General features: G+C 39.0%; 1 protein-coding gene across 2 annotated transcripts in view; it reads right to left on the minus strand.

Annotated features, from left to right (window-relative positions):
• Positions 1-309: 309 nt before the first annotated feature.
• The window catches only part of tpte (transmembrane phosphatase with tensin homology), a 37138-nt gene continuing 14419 nt past the window's right edge, over positions 310-23028 (minus strand). For both annotated transcript variants that reach the window (XM_088320818.1, XM_088320819.1), the window contains 14 exons: positions 16378-16497; positions 15142-15241; positions 13733-13796; positions 13609-13673; positions 13474-13534; positions 12472-12553; positions 10126-10214; positions 8276-8337; positions 8125-8205; positions 4313-4418; positions 3325-3422; positions 3153-3248; positions 1908-1978; positions 310-1840 (listed from right to left, as the gene is read on the minus strand). In XM_088320818.1, the coding sequence (XP_088176944.1) occupies positions 1738-1840; positions 1908-1978; positions 3153-3248; positions 3325-3422; positions 4313-4418; positions 8125-8205; positions 8276-8337; positions 10126-10214; positions 12472-12553; positions 13474-13534; positions 13609-13673; positions 13733-13796; positions 15142-15241; positions 16378-16497 (1198 nt within the window). In that variant the 3' untranslated portion in view covers positions 310-1737. The remainder of the gene's footprint in view (positions 1841-1907; positions 1979-3152; positions 3249-3324; positions 3423-4312; positions 4419-8124; positions 8206-8275; positions 8338-10125; positions 10215-12471; positions 12554-13473; positions 13535-13608; positions 13674-13732; positions 13797-15141; positions 15242-16377; positions 16498-23028) is intronic.

Below are 23028 nucleotides of genomic sequence, written 5' to 3' on the forward strand. Positions count from 1 at the left end.
TTAGAGTTACATTGGACTATGTGGCGCATTAATTTATTTATATTTTGTTTTAGGACGACGTACACTTCAAAATGGTAAAGAAATTAATGAAAAGGTAGATACACAGTGAAGAAAATAAGTATTAGAACACCCTGCTAGTTTGCCATTTCTCCCACTTAGAAATCATGGAGGGGTCTGTAATTTTCATTGTCTGTGCATGTCTACTGTGAGAGAGATAAACTAAAAAGAAAAATCCAGAAATCACAATGCATGATTTTTTAACAATTTATTTTTTGTGATACAGCTGCAAATAAGTATTTGAACACCTGTGTATCATTTAGAATTCGGACCCTGAAATACCTGAAAGTCCGCGCATTTGAAATCCACCCGCATTCCATGTGTCATCCTGAATCAGATGCACCTGTTTGAGGTCGTTAGCTGCATAAAGACACATGTCCACCCCATACAATCAGTAAGACTTAAAAATGGCGAAGACCAAAGAGCTGTCCAAAGACACCAGAGACAAAATTGTACACCTCCACAAGGCTGGAAAGGGGCTATGGAGCAATTACCAAGCAGCTTGGTGAAAAAAGGTCCACTGTTGGAACAATCATTAGAAAATAGAAGAAGCTAAACATGACGGTCAATCTCAATCGGAGTGGAGCCCTATGCAAGATATCACCTCGTGGGGTCTCAATGATTCGAAGAAAGGTGAGGAATCAGCCCAGAACAACATGACAGGAGTTGGTCAATGACCTGAAAAGCGCTGGGACCACCTTTTCCAAGGTTACTGTAAATAATACACTCAGACGTCATGATTTGAAATCATGCATGGCACGAAAGGTTCCCCTGCTTAAACCAGCAAATGTCAAGGCCCGTCTTAAGTTTGCATATGACCATTTGGATGATACAGAGGAGTCATGGGAGAAAGTTTTGTGGTCAGATGAGAACAAAATAGAACTTTTTGGTCATAATTCCACTAAGCGTGTTAGGAGAAAGAATGAAGAGTACAGTCCGAAGAACACCATCCCTACTGTGAAGCATGGGGTGGTAGCATCATGTTTTGTGAAAGTTTTTCTGCACATGGGACTGGACGAGTGCACTGCATTAAAGAGAGGATGACTGGGGCCGTGTATTGTGAGATTTTGGGGAACAACCTCCTTCCCTCAGTCAAGAGTATTCAAGATAGGTCGTGGCTGGGTCTTCCAACACGACAACGACCTGGAGCACGCAGCCAGGAAAACCAAGGAGTGGTTCCGTAAGAAGATATCAAGGTTCTAGTGATACAAAAATTACTAACTCCTGTTTCATAACAAATAAAATGCTAAATGTTTCCCATATGTAGCAGCATTTAAATATAATTGTAATGAATTTTAAATGTTATTTACCATATTTTAGCTTTATAAGGCACACTGTAATTCAAATTAGTCTAAGAGCTAGGCTTGCATCCAAAAATGTGTAAAAATAACATTTTATAGAAAAAAAGATTACAAAAAAATACAGTAAAGGCACATTTTATACCTTATAGCCCAGACAATATTGTAAACAAAACTAGAAATGTATGACTAACACTTAAATGATGCTACATCTAAATGAAAACATTATGCTTGTGTTTGGCGTTTTCATGTATTTTTACTTGATATTAGCATCCTCAAAATTGCACAAATCTCATGTCTTCATTTTCTTTGTCCTCTGCTCATTTGAGGAAAATTGCAGTTTTGTCGATCTCACTAGAGAACAATTATTCGAAAAAAAGTACTAAACGTCAGAAAATAACACGGTGACGCCGAAGTCTTCCTTGTACAGGTCCCATGTTTTAGGTTTGTGGGGGTTGTCCAGTTCTTCTCGGGGTAAAAAAAGCCTGCAAACACATAGCGCTCATGTCAGACACCAAAACCAATCGGAAATAACATTTCTGGTATTTGTACTTGTTATCTGCTACGAAGGAGGTATTGAACCAGAAGTAGAAGGGAACATCTTCATATCCTTTAGGAATGCCCTGAGGAAGACATAATACGATTAGACGACAATATGATTAAACTTAAAGTGATGTTGAGTAATAATTCACCACTAGAGGTCGTGCGAGAGAAGCTACTAAAAAGACCAGGAATTGAAGGAAAAACAGTTTTTAATACGTCGGGGCGGGACCCAAATCATAATACTCAGCGACGTGTGTGGCTGAAGAAGGAAACTGAAAAAAAGTGGAAGAATGGTGGGACTCGATGTTCCCCTTGCTAAAGCGACTCACAAAAATACCAGCATCTGTAAAAGAGCCATGGCCTACTAATGGCTAACACAAGTGGCTCGAGAAGGAAACAGTGGGAACAAAAAATAGAAGGATGCCTTAATCAAGGATTAGAGACCATCACATGCAGGGCTCAGATGAGAAAGGTGAGTGACACGGAGGGACAAAGTAGGAGAAGCGAACAATAACGGCAACCCATAACCCGCAGCAGAGTGGCTGACATGAGTGACTAGAAGAGGAAACAGTGGAAAGAAAAATGTCTGAATAGAGACTGATGTTCACTAGGATGGGCGGCTGTGGAAGGACTTAGCAAACCTAAGTTACATGGTGTACCTAACAATAAGGATAGCTGCAAGCGACACGCCGTGGCCTGCAGCCAAGTAAATGACAAGAGTGGCTAGAGAAGGAAACAGTGGTAACAAAAGTGGATAATGCCTTAATCAAGGACTAAAGACCATCACAAGCAGGGCTCAGATGTGGAAGGTGAGTGACACAGAAGGACGAAGCTGGATCACCAAACAAAAACAACGAGCCATAATCTGAAGCTGAGTGGCTAACATGAGTGGCTAGAGAAGGAAGCAGTGGCAAGGAAAAAATATGTCTGAATAGACTATGTGATGTTTACTAGGATGAGCGGCTGTGGAAGAACTTAGCAAATTTAGGTATACATAGCGTAGCTAACAATAAGAACAGCTGCTACCGACGAGCCATGGCTTGCAGCCAAGTGGCTAACATGAGTGGCTAGAGAAGGAAACACTGGAAATAAAAATTGAAAGGACTCTGACGTTCGCTAGCATAAGTGGCTGTAGCAGGACTTTATTTACACAGCATAGCTAACAATAAGGATAGCTGCTAGTGATAAGCCATTGTCTGTGACCAAGTGGCTATCATGAGTGGCAAAAGAAGGAAACAGTGGAAAGGCACTCACAGCGGAGGACTCAAACATGACCTTGACATCTCCTTGGACTTGCGGTCCATTTTGAAGGCTGATGATCGCCGCGTTGCCGCCCACGTCGGGAAACAACTAAAAAGCCGGCATTAGCCAATCAGCAGGGCCGTTTTCAATTAACCCCGCCTCCGAGGGACAGGCGGCCACTCACGGTGCAGTTCTCCTGGGTGGCGCACACGCACTGAAAAACAACTTCTTTCCTCAGCAAGATCTTCACTTTCAGGTCGCTGCCATTACCTCTGCCCACACCTAAAAAGGAGGAAAAGTACAGTGGTGTGCACAAATGCACATCAGGTGGTGCTGAAGCACGTGCCCAATACCCTTTTTTAATATTCCTTTGGCTTTTTTAAACTATTTTCAGTAACATTTTCCCAGCCTTCAGCTAAAGGAATCAAAGACAAAGTTATTTATTAATAAAGGCACACTGTGTAATATTTGACCACTAAAAGCTGTATTGTGTATTGCAACCGAAAACGAGTGCTAAAAGGCACATGGAAGAATACAAACTATGGAAACTCCAAGTGAATAAAATGCTTTATTTTTCTTCTAATTGTTTTGCCCCGCCTTTTGTGAAGGAAATTAAAAAAAAAAAAAAACAATGAAAGGGAAAAGGAGAAGAAGAAAAAGCGGGAAAAAAGTATGGTGAGAAGGAAAAAAACGAATAAAAAAGAAGGGAAATCAAGAAAAGGAAAAAGGGGGGAAAAATGAGGATTTAAAAACAAGAGAAAAAAGGAAGGGGTATAAAAGAATGAAGGAAAAAAAGTGAAACAAGAAAATAAAAGACAAAGAAAATGAAAGGGGAAAACAGAAATGGAAAGTGAAGAAAAAGGGAAAACGGAAATACAACAAAAAAATATATTGAAAAAAGAGAAAGGAAAAATAATGTGAAAAAAGAGGAATATAAAGAAAAACAAGAAAACTGAGAAAACACATTGAAAAAATTAAATGGACCAATTAGTGTTAAATTGTTTTAGGAAAATTCACTCTTTACAGGGGAAATTTGCGTTACGAGCACGATCCCGGAACAAATTAAACTTGTATGTAGAGGTACCACTGTCATTTAAAACAATACAAAAAGTTCTGTTTATTGTACAACAGGAGATTGTTTTTTTTTAATAATTTATTTTTCTTTGTGATACCTGCTATGGAGTGTATGCGAATGCTCTTGATCTTGAGGCTTTTGGGAGGAGGAAGCTGACGGTTAAATTTGCTCTTCATGATTTCGTAGTAGCCCACGTATCTGCTCTGTAGTACAAAAACAAACCAGAAAAAAAAAAAACTGTAAATCCGGACAACAGAAAGCATCTGCATGCTAAAATTCAAGAACAAAACTCAATTTTGCCTTTTTTTAACTGCATCATTGTCTCGGAGTTGTTTACGTCACGTGATTTCACAACGTGCCATCATTCAAGATTCCGAAAATGAGCACATATTTACTACTGCATCGAAACAATATGTAATGTGAACCCTCGATATTTCTAGCGCCGGTGCAACCAAACTGTGGAGAATAATGCCAAATTGCAACACAGATGTAGAAGTGATGCTTTTTGTGGTCATTAGTGGTTGCCAGAGTACCAGACCGAATTGAATTCGCTTGTCATCGTTCCTCGAGGATTACAGGAAACTTCTACAGTATTAAACTTCCACTGCTTTGCAATTTGAATGCTTAAATTGAGGACAAACATTCACCTCATTTCGATTTTAGTCTTGTCGCGTTTGATGATTGACTTGAATTTAAATACATTTAGTATTTTTATTAATCAATATGATTTTTTCAAACAAAACAAGCCTTGTTAATAAATTAAAGTCTATTTTTTTTGTTTTTTTATCAAGAGACTGATAGTTATTTTATACAGTGGACCCTTTCTCTTCTCTTTTGGTAATCTGAATCCGGTAAATGCAGAAATCATTGAACTATTTTTTTCTAAATACTAGATAAAAACCCTACATCAGGGTTTGCGCAGCTTTTTCATATCCAAGGTGTTTTAAAGCTAATTCAGTTTTTCCAGTACCGTTAAAAGAAAAAATCGGGGTTGGATCATGTCGTGTGCAGAGACATATTTGATTTCTAGTTTTGTGTGTACATTTATCGAGACATGAATTTTACAACTTGAGTAAATCACAAATATATATTTTTGAGACAAATCTCTCACTATAACGGTGTTGGGTAAATATGACTAATTTGTAGCATACATTTTCAGTTGCAGGAAGTTCTTCCCATTATAATTTACCACTAACAAATGGTACCTTCATTTTTTGCATGCCCCATAATAAATGTCTGTAATTGATACGTAATCCTTGCAGTAAGACACATTCCATAGTGTTCTGTTTAGGTGTAGCATGCACCTGTGCCACAAGGGGGCGACGACGCTTCATAGGACAATGCCGTGCAAAGAATGCCTGCTGCCGGTAATCACGAAGTGCGAAAAAAATCAAACGGAAAAGCGAAACCACCAGAGAGCAGTGTCGGCGTCATTTTTAAGCAGACTTGTTGGGATACATGGCAACAAGGCATTTCACCCCAAATTTAAGCACTTTTCAATCCTTAAAAAACACATCAAAAATCAAGCATTTAAGGATTCCAAGCACCTCTACAAACCTTGATAATCTTAGCAAAAACATTTTTGTTGTCATTAGTGGTTGCCAGAGTACCGGACTGAATTGAATTCGCTTGTCATCGTTCCTCGTGGATTACAGGAAACTTCTACGATATTAAACTTCCACTGCTTTGCAATTTGAATGCTTAAATTGAGGACTTGGGTGGGTGAAACAGTTGAAACTGTCATTTCTCCTCTAGAAGGGCGTCACAAACATTATGTATTCAAAACGCATGCGTCACAGAAAAGAGCAGCTCGCCGTTTTCCCTGGTGACACTGTAGAGCAAAATAGCCTAGCACAAAATGACTTCCAAGTAACGCAGAACTTTGGAATGAATGGAACGACTGCGTCCCTTTTTGGACAGTTCCCGAACGTACCAATTCAACATGTACCATAATGAAACCTGATAACATGAAGTTTTTAATGTAATTAAAATATCCAAGGCAACGTTTTGATAAAATCATGTTCTCACCGTACGTTATCATGTCGATTAGAGGGACATTCGCAAGTACAGAACATTACGCAAGTTACTCACTTCTTTGGCTTTCTAACAAGTTCAGCAACTTCAATGACCCGATACTGTGAGTTTCAGATATCTAAGACCACACCCATAGAGGCATAATGTGATCAAGCGTCCCTGGTCCATGTAAAAAGAGGAACTGATCAATAGTTCGCTCTCTTTTCTACTGCCCTGCATACAGAGCGCTTGATGCGGGCCTGCACTGTGGCCCTGAGCTCACTAGTGGGCCACACGTTGCTACCAACCGGAGCACGAGACCAAATCTCTCCGCAACAACAAGTAAGAGGACAGTGACAGGTTCAACACCATGTTTGCTGGTTCTTTGGAATTAGCGTTTTTTTATCTTTACAAGGGAATCCCCTCCAAATCAACGAGCATTATAGCAGAAAACTTTCTTTTTGTGCTAGTAACTTTCAGCAGTCGAAAAGTCCCATAATCTCCATCAACACCCCCCCCCCCTTTTTTTTTATTATCATTGATTGTGTTAATAAATTGCGTGTGCTATTTCAATCGGCCTGGTTCCTTTATTCCATTTTCTTAGGATTAGTACCGTAAATTCCAGACTATAAGCCGCTACTTTTTTCCCAAATGTTCAGCCCTGCGGCTTATTCAGTGAAGCGGCCAATTTATGAAATTTTTCTAACGGTAAGATTTAGACAGGTGGAATAAGTGCGCCCAGGTAGACTGCATCCTCACAGTTTACGTTCGAATTGAACGTATGACAAAGGTTCTTTCCTATAATGAGGAAGACGCCCTTGATGGCGACAGTTATAAGAAGAAAAATGAGGACGGTTTGCCGTGAATTTTGCAATTGCGGTACGGCTTTTGTTAACGGCGACGCTACATGCGTAACGAGCGTGTTAGGAGTAGTGTGGTGGTACCTTTCACAGGCACGGTTTGGGATGAAAGTTATTATTAAAACTTTGAAAACTCTCTCGGTGTACCGTCTTTCTTTGTAAATATGTGTAACCATGTATAATATGTATTTGCAAATGTATATTTTTGTAATGTATTTATTTTAGAGACTTATATGTTTTCTACCGTCGATTCAAAAAAGAAGGGGCGGAGCAAACGCGGGCTGACGGGAAGTGGGGTGAAGCCGAGTTACCGGTATATCCATTTGTTGTTGCAGCGGACAATAGTGGATATTTATTTTTCCCACCCTTAACTTTGGAAATATACATTTTTTTCATTGAATTACTTTTAACGGGACCCGGACTTTAAAGGTCTGCATTGAATTGTAACTACCGGTATCATATTCCGTTCATGTTGCCGACTGCAGTGATTGCATTGTGTACTATATCTGTAGTCACGATCTCGGCACATAAAGTCAGATCCAGGACAAACTTGTGACTGTGTTACATATTTCAATGTGGGCTCATGCGGCCTATAAAGAGGTGTGGCTTGTGTAAGGACAAAACTAGTAAAGCCCGCAAAATGTGGTGCGTGCGGCTTATAATCAGGTGCGCTCCATAGTCCGGATTTTACGGCAATTCATTTCAGAACTCAAAGAACTCCAGTAATTACATCATTTAATTTCATCAATGCAGGAAATTCTAGCATCCTTAAGAGGAAAAAAAGATAAATGGTGGAGCACCAGCAACACCGAAAGACAAATTTGTTTCCTGATTGCAGTAAAGAATAATTTGTTTCAACCTTAAAGATTTTCAAAATTAAAGCTAGAATAATCCCCCAAAGCCACCATGAAAATAAAAACGAGTTTCACTGTATCTAAAATGGCAGAGTTTAAAATGTAGGGTAAAGGTAGCCTCTTTTAGTCTGGAATGTAGGATAAATCACTCAATCAACAACGCCGCGGAGGCATTTGTCAACCTGAGAGGGCGTCTCCACCCCTTGGAACTTGGAGCTCTGACTTTTGTCCGTCCTCCTTTCACCGAAGTATGCCAAGCTGTCCTACTGGGATAGAAAAAAAAATCCAGAATCAGATATTTGGTAACCCGAAAGGATCGAAAACATTTCTCACCTGAGCGCTTTTAAACTGCTCGCTGTCAATGAGCCACGAGCACACCAGTGTACCTGTACGACCTGAGACGGGGAAAAAGTCAAATATAAGAAATACTAGAAAAGAAAAGAAGTCTTCCTGTTTTTTTTCTTTGTTTTTGAATTATATTTATTCATTTTTATTTATTTCAAAACAAGTTTTCGCTTTCTCTTAGTGTTTATTAAATAATAATAATAATAATAATAATTTCCTTGTATTGTCATTCTGTGTAACAATGTACACAGAACGAAATGTCGATTGCACCTGACCCGTTGTAGCGAGCCGATGCAGCCGCAGCCAACAGAGGGCGCCGCCGACCACTTTTTAAGTCTTAGGAATGACTCGGCCGGGGCGCGAACCACCGACCTCCCAGTCTCAAAGCGGGCGCCTTACCATCTAGGCTACTGAGCTGGTATAACAATAGAACATCATTTTTTAAAAGAATACAATATAATAACCTCCGTTTTTTTTACTACTTTTTAAAAGAAAAGTCTATCAATAAAATAGAAAAAAAAAACTAAAATTACATTTGCCTGATTTTTTTCTGTAGTTTTTAATATTTACTTTTCAAATAAGATAAAAAAATAATTTTCTCTTGAATTTGATTTCATAAAATCATTTTAGGTTAAAAAAATATATATATTTTTTTAAATAAAATAAACACCCTTGCAAGGTAAAAATATAATAAAGAAATAAGAATAAATCACCCGTGCTTGCTTTCTTTTTATCCATTTAATATTCAAAATAATTAAACAATTTTCATAAAATAACAATTAAAATCACCTCGGTGTGCTTTTTAAAGTTTAATTTATTTACTTTTCAAAAACTATAAAAAGAATTAACAACACAAACTTAAAAAATATATACATCTGGCTTTTTTGTATATTTCCTTTTAAATCTTTTTAAATATATATATATTCATTGTTCCTAAAAAATGAATAAAACATAAAATTAAACATTGAAGAAAAAAAAAATTAACATTTGCTTGGTTTTGTGTTTCAAATTTCTTTCCAGAAACTGTTTAAATTTTACAAAAGAAGACCACTCCTGCTTCCTTTCCCTTTGTGTTTTTCCCCCCAAAATAATTATAAAAAAAACCCTCTGCTTGATTAATTCTGTTTATTACTTTTTAAAAGTATTAAAAAATATTAAAATACATTAAAACGTTCTTCTCAAATAGCAAAAAATTTAAAAATAAAATTACCTTTGCTCGCTTGTTCCACTTTTTTTTGTTAAATCGAAACAATATATCACCTCTACTCCTTTCAATTTGTATTTACTCATTTTTCAAAATAAAACATCAAAATCAAAAATAGAAAAATCTCCGCTTGCCTTATTTCACCATTTACTTTTCAAGATAAAATAGTAAGTGTCAAATAACACCTTTTAAAAAATATTTGAGCTACATTTTTTCAATATTTATCATTTTCTATTTACTTTAAGTCACTAATTTGTACACAAATTATGTATAATATCCACAAAATAAAATAAAACAAGGAATTCTGTTTACTGTAAAATTAAAACATTTACAAATCAAATCCCTTTTACAGGCTTTTCCCCCCCTTTCTCATTTTTTGTCAAATTAAAAAAAAAAAAAAAAAGAACACCTCTGGCTGCTTTTTTCCACTTAGATTTCATTTTGAAAATAATCAGAAAAACAAGAATTAAAAACAAGAAATCCCCATTGTTCGTTTACTTCTCTTGTAGCATCATTGCAATCCCCATCTGAATTTTTTTTTCAATATTAATAGAAAAAATAATATCAGAACAATATTTCTAAAGAAAAAAGAAATACCTTAGTTTACTTAAAATAGGAACATATATTTTTTCACCTTTGCCTCCCATGCAGTGGATAACGACGACGTTCTGGGGATCGGCGGCCATCCACTCCCTCACGCTCGCTGTAAATTTCAGCATGTCCCTGAATGTCACACACATCCCAAAAATCCAGTTCACGAGCAATCCCAGGAGCTACCACTAAAGACCACCCAGGAATCCAGACATAATCGGTTTCCAGTTTGCAAACTACTACAGGAAAAAATACAGAATACAAATTTGAACAGTAATCTTTTTGTCTGTATGCGCATTTAAAGTTAGCCACTTGAATTTTATGTGTACCGTGTTTACGTATTAACAGTCTCTCGATCTCATACCTGTCCACCTGGGTTGGGTAGGTTTACTTTAACTGGATTACTTTCAATTACTTTTGGATTACTCCAATACCAAATATGCTAATAAAAGACAAAAACTAAATATGAATACAATTATGACTCACAACACGTGGTAAGCTTTCTCTCCTGGCTTTGACTCTGATCTCCGGCAAAATTAACATAAAATGCGACGGAAACAAAATGAAAATAAATCCAAACAGCTTGCCAACATCATTTTTGCCGTTCCATGTATTCCGTTACTCCCCAAGCCTGCACAAAATTTAGTCATTTTATTCATATTTAGTTTATTTTTTATTAGCATATTAGGTATTGGAATAATCCAAAAGTAATTGAAAGTAATCAAGTTAAAGTAACCCTACCCAACCCTGCTGTCCACCTCAGCTAATTGCTCTCCTTATTCTATCTATCTACTCTGGTCATATTCCTCGAGAGGGGTGACCGACAGCAAGACAATCTCATACACAAAAACAAAGAAGATAAAAAAGGAAAAAAAAGTAGCAAAAACACACAAAAATGTGACCATGGCCAACTCAAATGCCCAAACACCCAAACAAGTTAAGCACCTCGGCACCCAAGTCTGACATGCTTTCGTCCCTCCGGATGAACCGGGACACAAGAAAGCGGCCATGTCACTCGGTTCAGGGTGACACGACACATCTTACAAAAAGTTTCAGATCATTAATTTCAATTTTAATATCACACAGAGACAACCCCAAAAAATAAAAAAACGCAGTTTTGAAATATTGATTCCATTCTTTTAAGCACAAAAAATATCAATACCTATCTGTCCCTAAGTGAAAAAGTACCTCAACCTGATACCGAGTTGGGCCAAATTTGGCAGTGATAACAGAAATCAAACGTCACACCGCAGCATCTCAATTAGATTTAAATCTGGACATTGACTTGGCTACTCCATAACCTTCATTTTGTTCTCTATGACCTGCTGCCTTCCCGCAGACGTACAGGTCACACAAAACAAAAACAGACTCAGAGACAGTTTCTTCCCCAGAGCCATCACCACCCTTAACAAACGCCACATAAAAGCTGAAACTCTTTGCAAACACACTACCTCATACAAATTGTATTCATGCCCATGCTCACTTTGCACAATGTTGCCTATTTTGCACTACCGCATATTGCACTAATACACCCTACATGCCCACACTTTGTGTAAATTATCCTCTATCTTTTTAGTTTTATTTTATCCTCACTGTAAAATGTGAAACTGGAGTGCCACGTCCAATTTTGTTGTCACAATATGTTCAACCCATTTTGTAACAATGATAATAAAGGTATATTCTATTCTATTCTTTAGCCATTTAGAGGTGGATTTGGATCATTGTGTATGTATATTATACATACACAGTGTTCATTTTACCTGTGAGAAGTGATGGGTCCCAGGGACTCGCATGCTCAGAAATCTATGGGTCCTAACAGAGATCTATGGGTCCCCAAAATTTTGTGTTATCGCGGTTGAAATTGTAAATTGGCGACAAATATATAATATAAATCTATATATTCATTCCGTTTGAATCCTCACAGTTTATTGGTAATACAAATCAGTTATCACTTCAAGATTTTTCAGTTCACAACAATATTGTACATTTTACAAAATATAATTGCCGAAATAATTATATTTATCTATATTTTCATTCAGTTTTAATTATCACAGTTTATTGGTAATACAAAGCAGTTATCACTTCAAATTTTTCAGTCCATATATTCTTCGTGGTTTGCCGTCCCGCCATAGTTGTAATGCCTTCTCAAAGTCTAATCTTATCTTATTTTGGTTCATCTTTGTCTTAGGGCTGGAACTTTTAATTTCCCACAGTGTTTAAACACAACATGAGACAGTCAAGAATCAGCAAGCTTAGCATTTCAAAATAAACGCGGGAAGAGTTTTGATCAAGCTAGTTGCTTTGATTGAATGCTAATGTTAGCAAAAAAAATGTTTTAATACACTGGCAGTTCCACTCTAATGTCTGTTGCTATTGTATGGATACTCACTCTAACGATGGGACGTTGTGGTCATCGATGAAGACCCGTTCGACACTGTAGTGGAAAAACTTGGGGTCGTAGCTTTTCTCGCCTGAATAAAAACAAAAAGTCTTGTTTCCTAAAGGCCCACACAGATAAGGCACCTAGAGTGCCTTGCAAAAGAATGCCATCTGCCCCGGCAGTCCACAGCGGCCGGGCACGGCGGAACTAACGTTATGAGTTGTAATACAAGATGGTTGTCAACATTATGTACAAATGCCACATTGGGTTATTGACTACAGGCTCTAGGGGGAGTGGCCTAATGTGGCATTCAGATGACTTTTTGTACCCTGATATATAAAAAAAAATGACAGTAGATCTGCGTGTTTTTAAGTACTTAAAACATTTATGTCACCCATATATATATATATATATATAAAATTTCAGATTTTTCCACAAATGCGTGATAGAATGTTCAAGGCCAAGACGAGACCTCAATCCTAACACCTATATATTGTTAGTTTTAAACCAATCCATTGTAGATTTTGCTTTGTGTTTAGGGTTGTTGTCTCTTTGGAAGATGAACCTGCACCCCAATTTCAGGTCTCTTGCAAATTACATCAGATTTTCTGCCAGAATCGCTCTGTATTTTGCTCCATCTCCCCATCAACTCTAACCATCTTCAGTCCCTGCTGATGAAAAGCAACCCCAGCACGTGATGCTGGCACCACCATGTTTGACAGTGGGAATGGAGTTTACAGGGAGATGTGCAGTGTCTCTCTTGCGTTAAACGTAAGGCTTTGCATTCAGCCCAAAAAGTTACATTTTGGTCTTATCTGACCAGAGCACCATGTTCCACATGTTATTTATGTCACCCATGTGGCTTCTTGCAAATGCCAATAGGACTTTTAATGGTATTATTTCAAAAAGGGCCTTCTTGCAAGGCACTGTATAGCAAGCAGGGCTGCTACGATTAGTCGATGTTGTCGACAAAAACTGATAATAGAGGTAGTGGAGTTGAGGCGGACTTACTGCAAAGGTTGTAAACTCTGTAGTGTCCTTGATGTTTTGTGTCAAGGAAGCGAGCCACCTCCTACAAGAAGTCATAAGAGTGGTTGACAGCTGCGTAACATCTCAAGAAGGTCCGAAAAAAAAAGGGCGTTTTACCTCGATGGGGTTCCTGTAAAACGACTGCTTCCCAGAAGAAGGGAAAGACATGGCGATCACACGATCTGGACGAGAAGACGTTGAGATTCCTTGGGGATTAAAATCAGAACTTTGCCGGGTCTACCTGTCACGTAGGTGAGGTCCAAGTCGAAGCTGTCCTTCTGGTAGCGACGTTTGTTCTCCGACACCTGCACGCAAAAGTTGCAGTACACACAAGGTGCGACAAACCACTTTTTTAATAGTCGACTTTTTACAGACTACTGAAACTATTTGTCGAATAATTGGATAATTATTATTTTTACAGACGCTCCCCTACGTACGACCATTCGACTTAGAATAAACTGTAGATACAATCATTTTTTTTCGGGATGTCGAAAAATATCCGGACATTGCTCCAAGTTAGATTTTGTATTGTGTGCACCTCTTTCAGAGTACAGGACAGCACTGTAGTGCTTCTTTCCGCCGGCGTGAGGTGGCGCTGTGAGCTGTCACTCAGCATCCACACCGAAGAAGAAATCCGGCTTCTACTTCGTAGTTTGTGTGTGAAGGATTTTGTACATTTGACTATAAAGGATTTTAGATGATTGAATACAAGTTGCATTTATTGAGTTTAATGCTGTAGTTATTTACTGACTGTGCCTTTATTCAATGAGCAGTAAAAGTTAAGGGCAGGCATGAGCGGTGGAAGATGTCGTTTACCGAACGGGACGTATTGCTGATAAGAATCAGCACATCCAGATGGAGGACGGCAGGCGTTGTTTTGAGAACAAGGCTCTGATGATGTAGAAACGCTCGGAGTTGTTTTGAGTGTTCCAGACATTGCGGCGCTCTTCTCAGAGATGGTGAAGCCCAGGGGGCTTTATTGGCGCGCCCATGGGAGGAGTCGGCGCGCCATTGTGCGGGGAGAAGATAGCCAATAAGAAGAGAGCTAAAGGACTTCAGAAGAGGGCTTCCCAGAGACTCCAATGGCACTGATTCGGCCGTTTTCGATGGAGTACACTTAGTTAAATTGTTATTGAAATTAAATCTGCCCCCGTGTGGAAATGTCAGCTTTCCTGTTCATCTTTTCCGTCAAGATATGAGCGCGCATAAATTGTTGGGTGAATGTAGGCTGTGTTAGTTATCTGACTCCATTAACCTTATTCGAACAATTTGGTAAACGGTACATTATGATATTTCATTCCCAACATGTGTTAATATTCTACACTGTATCTCCAGAATTTGATATTTTTATTTTTTAATATCTCGTGCATCCGTTCAATTTGGTTGGTGTAAAGTGGCAAGCCATTTCATTTAAAACGAAACTGGAATAAGAAAGCTTGATGCGGTTGAGAAAATGGTTGGATTGCTTTTTTTCGGCCATTTTCCTCCACAGAGGGGGAAGTCGCCTAATTCTTGAAGCAGACATTATATTCATTGTAGTGAAAAACCTGTCTGTTGACAATGGTCATTGTTGATCAATTCTATGATTGATTTTTGATGATGCTGATTGATTGTTGCAGCCCTAGCATAGAACTACTTTTGTTTTCTTACCATCCTCCTCGTGACTTTCTCCAGTTCCTTTTTTTGAGCTGCCAGCCTGAAGAGCCGCACCAAGATGATGATTCTCAGGAAACGCAGAAAGGAAACCACCCTAGGATGGAAGGAAGTGATAAAAAAAAAAACAAAAAAAAACAATGGAGATGTGAGAAAACATTGATATTTCATGTGATTGCACACAGTAAAAGGAGTGATTACAGAAAATAATACAATTTATTATTATCGATACCATTAGCAGAAATTTCAGTTAAAATTTTACTCTTGTACTTTAAAAAAAAAACTTTTAGATTGAATCAAATTTATTATTAATAACTACTGTATATCAATTTTAAAGAGAAAAGCTTTTAATCACTTGGTGCCGTTTATATTTTTCGGAATTGATAATGAATTTAAATCGATGAAAAATATTTATGGCAATGTAATCCTAAAATAAATTTAGCGGAATGACTTACAGGTCAAACGATATAGTCTGTTTTAGGTAAATACCACTTTCAAAATAAAACAAAATATACATTTAAAGCACAAAATATGAACAATTGAGACTTCGCTTAAAGAGAACAGTTTGAAAAACCTATGAAGTGAAAATAACTATGAAATTCCCCAATAAACACATCTAAATTATTTAGAGAATGAGTTCTTTAGGACATTATAAGTTGTTTAATTTCCTAATTAAAAATGGAGAAATAGGTCCTATAAATCTTACTTTGTTAAATAGGTCTTTCATAACAAGTGATTAAGAACATAGAAATACAAAAAGTTCTCGTAAAGAATTAAGTATAAGTAGGCCATTTGCTTGTAGAATAAATGCAGGTTTACATCTGAACCAACTCACCACTCAATTCAAATGGAAGCTACATATACAGATATGCTTGCCTTAATTGTTGCACTGCTTTGAAAATAAATAAATAATAAAAGTTGAGTTTTAGCAGTGAATGGGCAAGAAGTTTAGATTCAACTACCAGGCTGTGCCTACTGAAGCTGAAAACATACTGCAAAGTTTTGTCTTTAACATGAAACCAACATGTTCGTCAGCTCTTTCACAACTTTAATACCCTCTAGTGGCAAAAAGGAGCATTTGGTTTGTATTCATTTTATTTTTTAAATTGTAACTTGAAAAAAATGAGCTAAAGAAATTCACGACGGGCCAGATTGAATCATCCTGTGGGCCGAATGTGGTCCGCGAGACGTATGTTTGACACGCCCACCTTAAGATTTCAAAAATGTTAGCACCTGGGAATGAGGCTGGCTCCGGACAGGTCGGTGAAGGTGTAGCTCATGGTGACCACCAACGTGACCACCACCACGCAAGCGTCCACAATGTTTAACTTGGAGCTGAAGTAAACTTTGAATCTGAAAAATTTTAAAAAGTATCTTTCTGTTGACATTTATTTTTTCATTTCAGACATTTTGCAACAAACACCGCAGAATGCACTTTCTGTGGTTCTCCTCATCCCCGACCTCTCTTCCTGCCTACTTTCGAGCAACACTACAACTCATAAAAACTTTATGTGTGTGCACATCTCCGATGACCACTCCTGGTCTGCAAACACCAGAGCGGTGGTAGGGAAGGCCCAGCAGCGACTCCATTTCCTGAGAGTGCTCAGGAAAAAACATCTGAAACAGCAGCTGCTGGTGTCCTTTTACAAAGCCACAGTGGGGAGCATTCTAACATACTGCATTACGCTGTGGCATGCTGGGTGCACGGTAGCAGACAGAAAAACACTTCAGAGGGTCATCAACACAGCCCAGAGAATCGTTGGTTGCTCTCTGCCCAGTCTGGAGGACATTGCCTGCTCTCGCTACCTCAGCAGAGCAGAAAACATCATTGAGGACTTTTTTCACCCCGGCCACCACCTCTTTGACCTGCTGCCTTCCGGCAGACGCTAAGTCTATGCTTACTTTGCACAATGGTGCCTATTTTGCACTACCGCATATTGCACTAATACGATGCCCACACTGTCTTGTGCAAATACTGTGTAAATCATAACCTTTATCTTCTTTGTTTTCTTTTATCCTCACTGTGAAATGTGAAACTGGAGTGCCACATCCAATTTCGTTGTCACAATATGTTCAACCCATTTTGTAACAATGACAATAAAGGTATATTCTATTCTATTCTAAAAAAATCCTTCACGTATGAAAAAAAATGTTGAAGTTGTGTTATACAGCTTAGGTTCCTACAGAGGGCGTTGCAAGACAAGGTAAAACACAGAGGCGGGCGTAAGAGGTGGTTTGGGGAAGACTAGGAAGTATAAACAAGCGTGAAGCGCAAATTTTGCGGAATTAGTAAAATTAAAATCAATCCAACTTGTGTTTTATAGGGGGGGGTGTTAACATTTACTTTTTCATTCAGGCATGTTTATAAGGGTCTGCCTTCCACCTGTCCCCTTTTCTAGCTTACCTTCAAGAAACAATAGAGTCAATAAAAACAGGGACAAATATTTCACATGTAGAAGCATGATAAAACAAATGTTATGTTTTGGAACTTGGGTTCCTAAAGAGGGCGCTGGAATAATATAAATAAAAGGTTAGATAGAGGCAGGATTGGGAGGGGGTTGCATTGAAGGAAGAATAAATAAGAGTGTTCCGCAGAAATTGTCAAAGGAATTTATTATTTATTTTTCAAGTTTTGGTAGGATCTCTAAACCACTAGGGTTGTAGGGGCACCATTTCCTGTGGTGTGTCTTGGGCAAGTACAGCCTGGTAGCGCCCATTCCTCTCCAGGCCAACATAGGTTTCCACCCGGTCTACACGACAATAATTCCTAACCAATTCCAGTGTTACCGTTTCGAGGTGAGTAAAATTCAGTGATATTAAGTCAGGGGAGGCGGCTGAGGCTGTGCCTCACCGGTCATCATAAAAAAAAAAAAAAAAAAAAAAAAAAAAAAAAAAATCAAATGTAATAAACGGTTACATAAATTTATCATAAAACTTCACAAATTTGGGATTTCTTTTTAGAAATAAATCCTGAATTTTCAAGATTTTATGAATATTATTGATACGATTAGTAATTAAGGCATTAGTGTGCTAAGCAGATGCAGAGTGAGGCACCCAATTCTCTTGCCTCATGGGTGAGGGCGACAGTGAGACCAAGGATTGTGATTTGGCGCACACCTCAGCCTCAAACAATAGAATGTTAGTATTATCAAGCTAACAGCAAGTGAAGCTATCTAGTCATTTTCTTTCTTGTTGCGTTGACTTTATTCCCTCACAATGCAAGTGAAGAGAAGACAATAAAACATTGTTTTCTATGCTGCAGTTTATATCATGCTTTTTCGCTCAGCCAATCAAATAATAAGATGTATCTTCATTAATGACACAACCAGCACGGTAAGCAGGAAGTACGCTCCCAATTACTGATGGAGTCATTGTTGTGGCAAATACACTTGCAAATGTAGAATGGATTTGCATACATGTAGAAATTTAGAAAGACTTGCTTACGTTTGTGGGAAACGGTCGGGTAGACATCCTTGAAGATACTCTTGGCAGACATTAAGTTTCCTTGAAGATAGCGTGCAAGGGACGGGACGCTCTGTACTTGATACGTGATACAGGACCGCCTTTTGGGGTGTACTCAATCGAAGCCTAATCGTCACTACCAGCTTTAAATACATTGTCATGTTCCTAGCTCTGTGAGATCTTTATTGACGCATCAATAAAGTGACATCTCCCTCCATAACGAAGCGGGCTCCTGTCTATTTCTTTTATCCACTTATGAGAAGACTTTCTCTCGATTATCGGACCTCCAATTTCTACAACATTTGGCGCCGCAACGTGGACTGGCACTAATTAAGTAAAAAAGAAAAGGGAAAAGACTTCTCAGTGGAACGGTCTCGAATGAGCGGTTGAGGTAAGGAAGATTTTTTTTTTTCTCTCCTTACTTCGGTTTGCTTGTGGAGATTCGTGGGAGGACGGGAGCCTGTGACGTCGGAGCTAAATTATGAAAATGCGTGCACGTGGAATTTTCCGTCTATAATCAGGCCCAAGGTCGGACGGATGAGATATGTAAACTGAGTTGAGATTTATTTTTTTTGTTTTGTCCCGGGAGTTCGGTGCTCAAAGAATCCTGTTTGTTTTGGGACGTAGGCTGCTTGAAAAAGGAAAAAAGGCTAATTTTACCTGGATAAAATGGTGCAGCGGCGTCGGTATTTGTATATTTATGATTGTCTTGAGATCTGTGTAAAGCTGTGATAAGACGTCGTCATTTGCTAAAGTGACAGTTCGAGAGTAGACGATCTATGTATGGTTAATACGGGGCATGTTTTATGTGTTTCCCTAGTAGATTGATGGTTTGGGAGGGAAATGTAACCTTGCACTTAAGAAAAAGTGTGGTGCATGGAACCTCGCCATTTTCTACAATCTAAAAGGTTATACCGGCGTTAGAAAAAAGAGCAGTAATCAGATGTTGTATTATTATTCAGATATATTCGCATAGAAACAAGCGATACACAGCGATACACAGAATGTGTGAGAATTGCTGACATGTTTTCAGTCTGGGAGATGTCTCATTCGGGAATGTTGGTGTGTGTGCCAGCTGGCGTTAATTGTGCGTGTGTCTCTCTGTATGTGGATGTGTGTTCTGTTCGGTTCGGTTTCTCCCCCGGCCGCCTGAGTGAGTGTGCGCGGGTGATTTATACTTAACTGTTTTTTGTTTTTTTGTGTTGTTTGGCGTTGGGAGGGGAGTTAAGGACGCATGGATGAATGATGGAGTGACTGCTTCTTGCTTTTTGTGGGTTATCCTGCCCCCAACCCACCCCCGTCTTTCCCCCGTCTTTCGCTCTGTGTGAGTTGAGCTCAACCGTGTGTATTCCCGCCCCACCCCCGTCTTTCCCCCGTCTTTCGCTCCTTTACTGTATGGAAAAAAAAAAAAAAGTGGAGGGATTACTTAATTCGTCAAGTGCTCCGTTTGCGTGTGGCCTTTTGATTTGTGAGATCTTGTTCCGATAAACGTGATAAGTATAGTTTGGGTAAATTGAGGAAACAATTTGGCAAGCATTTTCAAAAGACAATGAGGGGCAGATTACTCGATCTTGAGGAAGACCATGAAAAATTTAAGAATTTAATTGCTAAGGTGATGTCTTCATGGTCATTTAACCTAGATGAAACATCCGAGTTTGTAAACATGACCGATTTAACAGGATTCAGAAGTCAGACGGACTGTTGAGAAGGGCTGAAGATGGCAAAAAACAAACAAAGACGTTCACTCATCCGTTGTCTGCGCCGCTTGTCTACAGCAGGGTCGTGGGGACACTGGAGCACATCCAGGCTGTCCTCAAACAGTGAGCAGGTGGCAATCTGAACTGATTGCAGCCAGTTTCGAGGAGAAAGAGGTAGACAACTGGGGGCCAAGGTCAGTGTGGCACTGATAAAGCTCATGGTCACATTCCAGCGGCGGATTACGAGTGGAACGTCACGATGGACTGAGCCAGACGGCCAAGGCCGTCGACGAGGCGGTGATAACGAACAACACGAGTCTGCATTGAATCACGCTAGAATCTTGTTGATTGACGTAGTGTTTACAAATCTGAGGAATATTGATACGTTTGGATTGTGAATTATTTTATTTTTAACACAGAAATACTGCTAAAATTGTATTTTGAATCTGCTTTCCAGGAAAACGGTGATGTGTCTCCAGATGCAGGAGCATCAGGAGGATTATTAAGGAGAATAGGTAACAGGGGAATACCTTTGACTTTATATCAGATACAGGCCACGGTAGACGGAGAGAATAATAATAATAGGAGTAATAGGAATAATAGGAGCAGTGCCATTAAAAGATCTAGGTGCGGGAACAGTAATTAGGTTTTTGATTAGAGAAGTTATTCCGCGATTTGGCATACCGTCAGAAATAAGCTCGGATAACATTTGTTCAAAAGGTCGTGAAGGGCATCTTACAAAAACTACACATTAAACAACGGTTCGGTGAGATTTATCAACAAAGTCAAGGGATGGTGGAAAAGAGTAAATGGAATATTAAAATCAAAGATAAACAAGATCTTTGTGAGTACTAGGCTCGACTGAGGGGATGCGCTACAGTTAGCGCTGATGAGTTATCGCATGCAAACTCATTGGATCACGCATTTAACACTGCATGAAATGCTAACAGGCAGACCAGCGCCGCATCTGGGAGGTCCCTATAAGGGGCCGCCACTTGAGCAACTACAAAACACTACAAACTGAACTAAGAGACAGTATGAGAAAATTGACGGCTGTCATCTACTGGCTGGTTAAGAGACAAGAGTCCAGGGTCGAACAACCATTTGAAAAGACGTCCCAGGGGATCTCGTCTACATCAAGGTTTCGACGAAAGAGGAACCATCCGAGGCGTGAGGGACCGTACACCGTCGTGAGGGCAACGCTGGCCGCAGTCCAGGTCGAGGGCAGCTCAAAAGGGTACCATCTGAACCACTGTACCACGGCTCACGCTGCCACCGTCAACGAGACCAAGCAAGATCAACAGGGCAGTAACGTTAAAATTAGGAAAACAAAATGTGGATGACAAAGCTGTGTGTGATAATAAATTGTCTGATATGATTGTTACTAGGAGCAGAGCTCGAGAAATCGCAGCGGCGAATGGAAATTGCGGGTCCGGAAGTGCAACCGGAGATCCAAAGAGCGACGCTGCAGTTGCAGACCATGACGCATCCTAGAGACAGCGGCCCGGTTAAGTGTGACACTACTGTATAACATGCCAAAACGGTTGAGGATTTGGGAAGTACAAGTACATTTTACCTCATGAAGGGCTCACTGGCCCTGAGGTATGGAAGCTCGAAAGTACCAAAATCAAAAATATTACAGGAAAAAAGAAAAAATGTGAGATATGACGAAAATGTGTAAAAAATAATTCTTAGAATATGGTTTCATAAGGAACATGCACTCGAAATCTTTTTAAAGGGACAGTGTGTATACATTGACCCCAAGATGTCTTTGCACTGTGGAGTGCAACCGAAGTAAAAGTGCTGAACAGGATAAGTAAGGAGAGTCACAGTGCCTAAAGAAGCACTATTTTCTTCTAATTATTACTCTAGTTTACAGTCACGTAGTCACACCAGCGGTCCCTGTTTTGGATGTAAATTGCTAAAAATACTTTATAAGAAAGCTAATTAAACGATTTAGGTTCACTATCAAGACATTTCTAATAAAAACTCGCAGGAAAAAACCTTAACCGAGAACGAACGTTTTATCCAGAAGCTGTAGCAAAGAAACTCAAACGTTTTGATTGGGTGAGTGTTAGGAACTATAAACAGGACATGCGCACTTTTACTAAAAGTAAATACGTAAGTATCTTCAGTTGTAGGAATTTTTGACATTTTCACAAAATAACTTGGCTTGCATCAGGTTTTGAATCAATAATTTGAGACAAAATGACAGACAAAATGAGCCTCAGCACTCATAAGTGACGGCGGGAGGGAGTCGAATTTTAAGTCGCTCGACACTCAAAACGTCACACAGTGAAAATTAAAATCGCTGAATGAAAGTACCGTAAAAATACTACGACAGTAATACGGTAATAGAGAAATGCCCCTAGAGCAAGGGTGTCAAAGTCATTTGAACTCGGGGGCCACACAATAGAACAATCGTTCTGTCGGGGGCCTGACTGGTAGATTCTAGAGAAAGAAAAAGAGAGAGAAATAAAAGAGAAAGAGGGAAGGAAAAGGAAAGGAGAGAAAAGAAAGCGTGAAGGGTAGGAAGAAAGAGAAAAGAGAGAAAAGGAAAAAATGAAGGTAGAGCAAAAGAAGTTTAAAAGAGAGAGAGAGAGAGAAAGAGACAAAATAACAAAGAAAGAGAAAAAGAGAGACACAGAGAGTGAAAGAGACAGAGACAGAGTGGGAGAAAAGGGGTGGAAAAGAGAGAGAGAAAGCGAAAGAAATACAGAACAGT

This window comes from Urocampus carinirostris, chromosome 17 (genome assembly GCF_059441175.1).
Source record: "Urocampus carinirostris isolate Australia breed hairy pipefish chromosome 17, RoL_Ucar_1.0, whole genome shotgun sequence".
NCBI lineage: Eukaryota > Metazoa > Chordata > Actinopteri > Syngnathiformes > Syngnathidae > Urocampus > Urocampus carinirostris.